This window comes from Salvelinus namaycush, chromosome 6 (assembly GCF_016432855.1).
Source record: "Salvelinus namaycush isolate Seneca chromosome 6, SaNama_1.0, whole genome shotgun sequence".
Classification (NCBI taxonomy): domain Eukaryota; kingdom Metazoa; phylum Chordata; class Actinopteri; order Salmoniformes; family Salmonidae; genus Salvelinus; species Salvelinus namaycush.
In genome coordinates, this window is record NC_052312.1 from 49,438,553 (window position 1) to 49,447,638 (window position 9,086).

The following is a 9,086-nucleotide window of genomic DNA, read 5'->3' on the forward strand; positions in this document are numbered from 1 at the left end:
CTCGTGGAGACATGAGAGCCAAGCGTTCTACAGGTTGTATGAAACATGTCACAAATACATTATGCTACTTCCTGCCTTCAGAAAGTATTCATACCACTTGACTTATTCCACATTTCCTGTTAGCCTGAATTCAAAGTGGATTAAATAGTTTCTCTCTCTCACCCATCTACACAATATCCCATAATGACAAAGTGAAAACATGTTTGTAGACATTTTTGCAATTGTATTGAAAATGAAATACAGAAATATGGAATTTACATAAGTATTCACGCTCCTTTGCTATAACACTAAATTGAGCTCAGGTGCATCCAATTTCCTTTGATCATCCTTGAGATGTCACTACAACTTGATTGGAGTTCACCTGTGGCCAATTAAATAGTTTGGACATGATTTAGAAAGAAACCTGAAACACACCTGTCTATATAAGGCCCCACAGTTGGCAGTGCATATCAGAGCAGAAACTATACCATGAAGTCCAAGGAATTGTCTGTAGATCTCTGAGATAGAATTGTAATGGGGAATATATCTGGGGAAGAGTATAAAACTATTTCTACAGTGTTGAATGTTTCTAAGAGCATAGTGGTGTCCATAATTAGGACATTTAAAAAATATGGAACTACCCAGACTGCCTAGAGCTGGCTGTCCGACCAAACTGAGCAACCGGGCAAGAAAGACCTTGGTCAGGGAGGTGACCAAAAACCCAATGACCGCTCTGACAGAGTTCCTTAGCTAAGATGGGAGAACCTGCCAGAAGGACAACAGTCTCTACAGCACTTCACCAATCTGTGCTTTTTGGGAGAGTAGCCAGACGGAAGCCACTCCTGAGAAAAAGGCACATGACAGCATGCCTGGAGTTTGCAGAAAGGCATGTGAAAGACTGAAATAGTAAGGCAAAAGATTGTGGTCAGATGAGACAAAAATGTAACTTCTTTGGCCTGATGCAAAGCACTATGTCTATAGAAAACCAGACACAGCTCATCACCCTTCTAACACCATCCCTACTGTGAAGCATGGTGGTGGCAGCATCATGTTATGGGGATGCTTTTCAGTGGCAGGGCCTGGGAGACTGGTAAGGATAGAGGGGACAATGAATGGAGCCAAATTCAGGCAAATCCTTGATGAGAACCTGCTTCAAACCACCTTAGACTGGGAAGATTTACGTTCCAACAGGACAGTGACCCCAAGCATACAGCCAAAACAGTGCTGGAACGGCTTCAGAACAACAATGTGAAAGTCCTTGAGTGGCCCAGACTTGAATCCCATTGAAAATCTGTGGAAAGACTTGAAGATTGCTGTTCCCCCACCACCCCATCTAGTTTAAGAGCTTGTGAAAATCTGCAAGGAAGAATGGGAGAAAATCCCCAAATCCAGATGTGCAAAGCTGGTACAGACATACCCAAGAGGACTCAAATCTGGAATCGCCACCAAAAGTGCTTCTGCATTACAAAGTATTGACTCAGGGGTGTGAATACTTATGTAAATGCAATATTTCTGTATTTCATTATCAATAAATGTATCAATACATTTGCTAAAATTAAAAACATGTTTTTACTTTGTAAATATGGGGTATTGTGTGGAGATGGGTGAGGAAAAAAATAACAATTTCATCCATTTTGAATTCGGGCTGTAACACAACATGTGGAATAAGTCAAGGGGTGTGAGAACTTTCTGAAGGCATTGTATACTTGACTCAAGAAATTCACTCGCCTTGAGTGCTTAATTAAATTGTATAGGCCCATTTGATTTCCAAAATACTACCAATATAACATTGATCCTCGCTGCACTGTGCTGGAGAGGCCCTCTGACATATGAGTCCTCTTTCCGCTGGATGTCACTCAGGGGGCGGTCCACAAGCTCGAGAAAACCCCAATCAAACTGTGCGTATCAGTCACACCAGCGACCGCTGCCGACGGACTAGTACCAAATACCCTGCACACACATCCAAGAGTTCCACAGCACATAGTAACCCACTCACTGCAGTGACCAGTTCAGCATCCGATGCCTTTACCTCTACGGGCAAGGAGAAGAAGAAGTGTTTGCATTTGCTGAGGAAATTGGGGCGTTTTCTCAAGATGCTGGAGAACGGCGGCAAGGTGCTGAAAGAGGGGCTTCTGGAGAAGCGAAGCGACGGTTTGCTGCAGCTGTGGAAGAAGAAGCACTGCGTCCTCACGGAGGACGGGGTTCTGCTTCACCCGCCGAAGCAGCACGACCACCCGCACCATTACAACCACCACGGCGGCGGAGACACTGGCAAAGTCAAGGAGCTGCACTTCTCCAACATGAAAACTGTGGACTGCGTCGAGAGGAAAGGGAAATACATCTACTTCACCGTGGTCATGTCGGAGGGCAAGGAGATCGATTTCAGGTGTCCACAGGACGAGGGATGGAACGCCGAGATAACTTTGCAGATGGTGCAATACAAAAATAGGCAGGCCATCCTGGCGGTGAAGTCGACCAGACAGAAACAGCAGCTCCTCGTTGTTCAGCTCCCGGGACAGAAAATTATTCGGAGCTCACCAAACGTTGCGTGACCTGCGCCTCGGATATTCGACATGCGGTAAGACATCCGAGAGAGGTCTTAGCAGGCTTGATTACTAATTACTACGTAGCCCCTTAGAAGTGGAAATCCTCTGCGGGGAAATTGCTTGGATATACATTCCCCGGCAACGTTTGATATTTGACACAAGGCTCAGGATATAAGGCTCACCTACCCCATAAACATGGGTTTACGCGCGGCGATGTCGGCAGGGGAAGCTTTGATGCTGTTAAATAAGCATGCATTGTTCCAGATGCTTGTAGCCTCCTCAAATTACAGTCTCTTACATAAAAAATACGCTACATTTGCCATTGCAACAAAGAGAGCCTGCAAATATTCTAGGTCTTTACTTTTTGCCTAATTACGTTTTAATGTTTTATTATTCACTATTATTAGGCTATTATTCATTATTATTGGTAGGCATATTATGGTCCAGTTACCATCGGCACTTAATTGTGCGTAAAAATAAGTATTCTAAACATTCTTAGGAGCCATTAGTCTGCGTTTACACAGGCAGACCAATTCTCATCTTTTTCCATTAACTGGACAAAAGATCAGAATAGGGCTGCATGTTTAAAGGCAGCTCAAGAAAGCCACTCTATTTATGTTCAGGTGTAGCCTACGGAGATTCCTCTTCTCGTGTCACGCACTGCCACCTCTGAGATGGTCTAATTTATTGTATCCGCAGGTTAATTGGACATTCAGAGGAGGGATCGATGGACTCCGGCTGCATCTGCCCGGCCTCACAAAAGGAGCATCACACCCTGCAGAAAACATCTCTTAATGGAACTGTTGTTCGGTCCCGACAGCAGCAGCAGCCTTTTCCAAGTCCTATTTTTCATTAGAGACTCTTTATCTGAGAAAGATGGACACTGATGGACAAAGCTTAGGCCTCTGCTACAGCACGAGTGAAAACAGCTGTATTCTAACGGGCGATTCTCTGCCACCCCTTATTTATTAGATTGTGTATATATGTTTTATCTTAACAGGGTCATTGACTAATGTACAGTGTGGTTGTTGCTGGAGTTGAAACTGAAAGCTATGCTTGGAGATTCCGTAGGACAGTATAATGGTTTGATATGGTTGGAAGTAAGCCTCAGTATCTGTGATCCAGGTGGGATGGTTGATTGTGTTACACCTTTAAGGATGTACTATAGTCCTTTCACTTCTATTATTTCTTAAGTTGTGAGTAGCACATCCTGTTGTACAAACATGCCATGATACACATCCTCATTCTTTTATTGAGCCAAAGACTTATACGCTATAGTTACATTTTCCTCCCAAGTGTAGTTGACTGTAAAAATGACAGGATGCCCCAATGATGAAGGAAAAGTTGACAAATCTGTTATTTGTTTGATTTCTCCATAAATCTCACTTTTTGTGATTATCCTCGTGCCAGATATGGCGCCCATGTTACATTTGCATTACAACTATGGAATACGGTTCGACGTTAGGAAGCAACATGTGTCAACGCTGCATATTCTTTTGGGAGTCTTAAATCTGTACAGATTAGAAACTGCAGTCCTGTTCAGTGGCAACTGATAGAAAGGTATCCTAGTGAGCAAAACTGGTTGAAAATACATAATTTCAATGGCAAAAATGTCTGAACGGACTTATTTTCAACCAGTTTTGCCAAGAGCAGGTCATTAGGCTAAAAATGCATCACCATCTTTCCTGAGGAAGCTATGCTGAGACTGTAGAGTTGCCCCCTCACACCACCCCCAGGTGTGTCAGTGTTGTCCTCACCTTAATCTTCATGTCCTTTTTTACAAAGTTACTGTTATTCAGTTGGGTTCTTATTTTGATGTGAGAGCTATTTTCATACTTGTGAAATATACATTCCATTTCAAATGAACAGCACCTCGTGTGATTTCCTGCTATGTAGCGAATAGAAACAGCTTGCAGGGAGAAAATGTGCCATTTAAATCAGCAGCAGATGTGTGTTCAATAGCTGTGTGTAGTGTTGCCTGTCTCAACCCTTCCATGCTAACAGCCTGTGAACTTCTCACCCCTATTTCCTGGGCTAAATGTAGAAGCTGTTGCTGTTCTGAGAATAATATTTCACCGTCAGCGTTCAGACTGAGACAAACTGCCATCCGAGGCGCGCCAACACACGTGTCTCCCTGCCTCTCTCCATTAAGCTAACTCATTTATACTACAGGGGGTGGAAAATGTGGATGACAGTGCCATTTCTACTCATCCGCATCCGGGGGGGGGGGCTGCCAAAAAGGAGACGACTCTATAACCTCAGCACTTGTGCATGCCCTTTGGACTGCTCAAAGCCACGTCAAGCCATGAAGGAGGTGCTAGGCTGGGACACTGTGTATGACATCCACCATCCACCCTGGAGGCCTCCAGTTGTGACAGGCGTCCTCTGATGGTGTGCTGACACCACCTGAGCACTGTGGCCGCTGGCTGGGCCAGGTGCTGGAGTTCACCGATGATAAAGTCATGTTGACAGACAAGAGAGTGTCGACGGGCCGCTCTGGGTCTCTCACTGCACTTGGTTGGGATTCCACAGTGCCCCTCTCCACCACCCTCCTCCCTACTAGGGCAGCTTGGGTAAAATTAAAAAGTCTGGGTAGCAACAAACAGTTGGCTGACTCCAAGCTAAGCTTGCCTACTTGGCTCATCTACCTCCGGCTCAGAGGTGAAGTTTAATCTAGGTACAGATACAGGATCAGCTTCGCCTCCCCAATCCTAACCGCAAGCATTGGTGGAGAAAATCCAAAACTGACCCAAAATCAGCGTTAAGGGGCAACTTCACCTTACACTGCTCCTCTGCCCACCCTGCCCCAGCCCTTCACCACACCCACCCACCCCAAGCCCTTCGCGCTTCCCACCCAGCCCCTCTCAACCAGCCCCTCCACCCAGCCTTCTCCCCTCCCACCCAGTCCCAGCCCTTCTCACCCAGCCCTTCTCCCCTCTCACCCAGCTCCAGCCCCTCTCACCCAGCCCTTCTCCCTTCTCACCCAGTGCCAGCCCCTCTCACCCAGCCCTTCTCCCCTCTCACCCAGCTCCAGCCCCTCTCACCCAGCCCTTCTCCCCTCTCACCCAGCGCCAGCCCCTCTCACCCAGCCCTTCTCCCCTCTCACCCAGCTCCAGCCCCTCTCACCCAGCCCTTCTCCCCTCTCACCCAGCTCCAGCCCCTCTCACCCAGCCCTTCTCCCCTCTCACCCAGCTCCAGCCCCTCTCACCCAGCCCTTCTCCCCTCTCACCCAGCTCCAGCCCCACTCACCCAGCCCTTCTCCCCTCTCACCCAGCTCCAGCCCCTCTCACCCAGCCCTTCTCCCCTCTCACCCAGCTCCAGCCCCACTCACCCAGCCCTTCTCCCCTCTCACCCAGCTCCAGCCCCTCTCACCCAGCCCTTCTCCCCTCTCACCCAGCTCCAGCCCCACTCACCCAGCCCTTCTCCCCTCTCACCCAGCTCCAGCCCCTCTCACCCAGCCCTTCTCCCCTCTCACCCAGCTCCAGCCCCTCTCACCCAGCCCTTCTCCCCTCTCACCCAGCTCCAGCCCCTCTCACCCAGCCCTTCTCCCCTCTCACCCAGCTCCAGCCCCTCTCCCCCAGACCTTCTGCCCTCTGCCCTCTCCCACTCTACTTCCTCACTTTAATTGGTTTGTTAGGTCTGGAATGTCATTCACATGACTCCCAACGAAGATTGGCGCCTAGATAAGTCTTGATTGTCATATGAGCTGCAGTGATGTTTTCAGTACACTCAGTACTTAGTTTACATTTTAGTCATTTAGCAGAGCAAGAACATTTAGTTCTTAGTAAGGATAATGTAGATTATTGCCAACACAGTTTTTTTTAAAGAACTCTCCTCATTTTTGAGCTGATTAAACACATATTGTCTCATTTTATATTTACTTATTGGCAGTGTAAATCTAGCCTTCTCAAGATTCCCTAAAAACCCAATTTGGATCTAAAAAATACAATGTAGAATTTGTGTCCTGGGAATTACCATGTGCTCGTTGTGGCAATACACCTGCTCATCAGTCCAGTGAATGGAACCCAGATTGTTCATGACTTCCTGCTCATCAGTCCAGTGAATGGAACCCAGATTGTTCATGACTTTGTTTTCTCCCTGCTCTTTGAAATGCTCTGCGTAGGTGGAAGGAAGGTAGTGAGATACTGTAGATTAGCAACTCTCTTTATCTCTCTCTCTCTTTATCTCTCTCTCTGTGGCTAGAGAGGCTGAGGGATAGATCACCTTCAGGGGTTTTGTTTCTTATCTTTTCTCTTTGTGTGGATGGTGATACAGGTGTTGAAACAGGAAAGGACTTTGCTAAGCGAATTTCAACCAAACAGAAACTCTCACAGTTATATAATGGAGAGAAGCTAATTATAATTACATATTAGCAGGAAGTTTAGGATTACATATTCTGGTTGCTACACTATTATTTATCATTAATATACCATTATACCATATGTACAGGAATCAATACATGACATTTACTCTAGTCATTTAGCAGACACTCTTATCCAGAGCCACTTACAGTAGTGAGAGAGGTAGTGAGTCTTCAAACTGTGTATTATTGTACAGATGGGTAATGTACATTATTGTACAGATGGGTAAGGTGCATTATTGTACAGATGGGTAAGGTGCATTATTGTACAGATGGGTAATGTACATTATTGTACAGATGGGTAAGGCACATTATTGTACAGATGGGTAATGTGCATTATTGTACAGATGGGTAATGTGCATTATTGTACAGATGGGTAATGTGCATTGTTCTACAGATGGGTAATGTGCATTGTTGTACAGATGGGTAATGTGCATTGTTGTACAGATGGGTAATGTGCATTATTGTATATGTGTCTTGAATTTCTTTACAAATTCCAGGTGCCTTAGTGCTATAGAGCTGTAATGATAGAATGTAACTATTGGACAATAAGGTGAGACCAAAGGAGGATGTAGGTGAGTTTCACTACAACTACTCCATCCTATACGGAAGATTGACCTGAATGTTAACTAATCATTCTGACACAGTTGACTCTGTGTCATGCAGGTGATGGAAAGTTTCAGCCAATTAATTACAATTAGCCATTGATCAGTGGGCTGCAATGATCATGCTCCCATGAAGATTTCTTCCTTGAGGGAGTTGTTCCTAGCCATTGTGCTTCTGCTTGAGGTTTTGGGTCTAAGCAGGGTTACTGAAATTACTTTGTGACAACTGATGATGTACAAAGGGTCTTATATATACATTTGATTGATTGACTGGTCCTTTATCTCATATCATGGGTTAACTAACAGGGTGAGTAAAAGCTTGTTTAAAAAAAGCCAACGTTTCTCCTCTGCCACCTCATAAAAGGCAGGATCGTGTTCATTAGTTACCAAACAGAAGAAAAGGACTGAAACAGGGAGGGACTACTTGGACTTGTTCAATAAGGAACACTCATTTTCATTTTCTGTTGCAAAATGTTTTGAAAGATTTTTACTTCATGTGCCCAGATGAACATGAAACAGGATTCCTGAGGAATGTTGGGGTGAACTGAGTTCTTTTGACCCTGTGTCACCCCCCCCCCCCCCCCACCACCCACCCGGCACCTGTTCCCAGACCACCCAGCAGCAGCAACACTGGAGGTCAATCAGCTCAGCTGTTGCCTCTTTTCACTGATTAGGGCAGGAAGCCTGCGATAGGAGCAGGACATAGACTTAGATAGACAACGCATCATTGTATCTGTCCCTTTTATGCCGTCTAAAACAGGATTTTGGGCACTAAAAAAGTCCTCTATCTATCTCTATGGGGCAGGAATGTCACCTTGACTGTACACCGCTGCCCTGACAACTCCATGAAACTCCACAGGATAAGAGACAAAGAGCCAAGAGGATATAGTAGAATTACTACGCGTCAGCTTATTATCCTTCTCCAATGAAGATGGCTCAGGTATGTTGCAGGTCATGGGAGATGAGATCCCCATGTGGTTGATGTGGGGCCGCACATCTCTCTCAATTCTTTAGAATGATGATAAATGGTGATAAACATAGTGATGTACAGAATACTGTATTCCCTCACGTTCTGCACTCAACAGTGCCAGTATTAACGGTGATACAAACCATAGCCAAACAAAACCTCAAATGTTATGTGCAAACATATATACACTACATGACCAAAATATGTGGACATCTGCTTGTCGAACATCTCATTCCAAAATCGTGGGCATTAATATGGAGTTGGTCCCCCTTTGCTGGTATAACAGCCTCCGCTCTTCTGAGAAGGCTTTCCACTAGATATTGGGACATTGCTGCGGGGACTTGCTTCCATTTAGCCGCAAGAGCATTAGTGAGGTCGAGCATTGATGTTGAGCGATTAGGCCTGACTCGCAGTCGGCGGTCCAATTCCTCCAAAAGGTGTTCGATGGGGTTGAGTTCAGGGCTCTGTGCAGGCCAGTCAAGTTCTTCCACACCGATCTCAACAAACCAGTTCTGTATGGACCTCGCTTTGTGCACGGGGGCATTGTCATGCTGAAAGAGGAATGGGCCTTCCCCAAACTGTTGCCACAAAGTTGGAAGCACAGAATCGTCTTGAATGTCATTGTATGC

The 9,086-nt window shown here is 45.7% G+C and overlaps 1 protein-coding gene across 1 annotated transcript; it reads left to right on the plus strand.

The window, feature by feature from the left end:
* The first annotated feature begins 1,879 nt into the window (after window positions 1-1,879).
* LOC120050130 (pleckstrin homology-like domain family A member 1) lies at window positions 1,880-4,391 on the plus strand. The gene is made up of 2 exons (XM_038996784.1): window positions 1,880-2,557; window positions 3,225-4,391. Exon 1 carries the CDS (start codon window positions 2,073-2,075, stop codon window positions 2,529-2,531), a length of 459 nt encoding a protein of 152 aa, XP_038852712.1. The 5' UTR covers window positions 1,880-2,072; the 3' UTR covers window positions 2,532-2,557; window positions 3,225-4,391.
* Window positions 4,392-9,086: the final 4,695 nt, after the last annotated feature.

What these genes read in the sequence shown, in the direction of transcription:
- LOC120050130 (XM_038996784.1), top strand. Translation starts at nt 2,073, where the DNA reads ATGCTGGAGAACGGCGGCAAGGTGCTGAAAGAGGGGCTTCTGGAGAAG.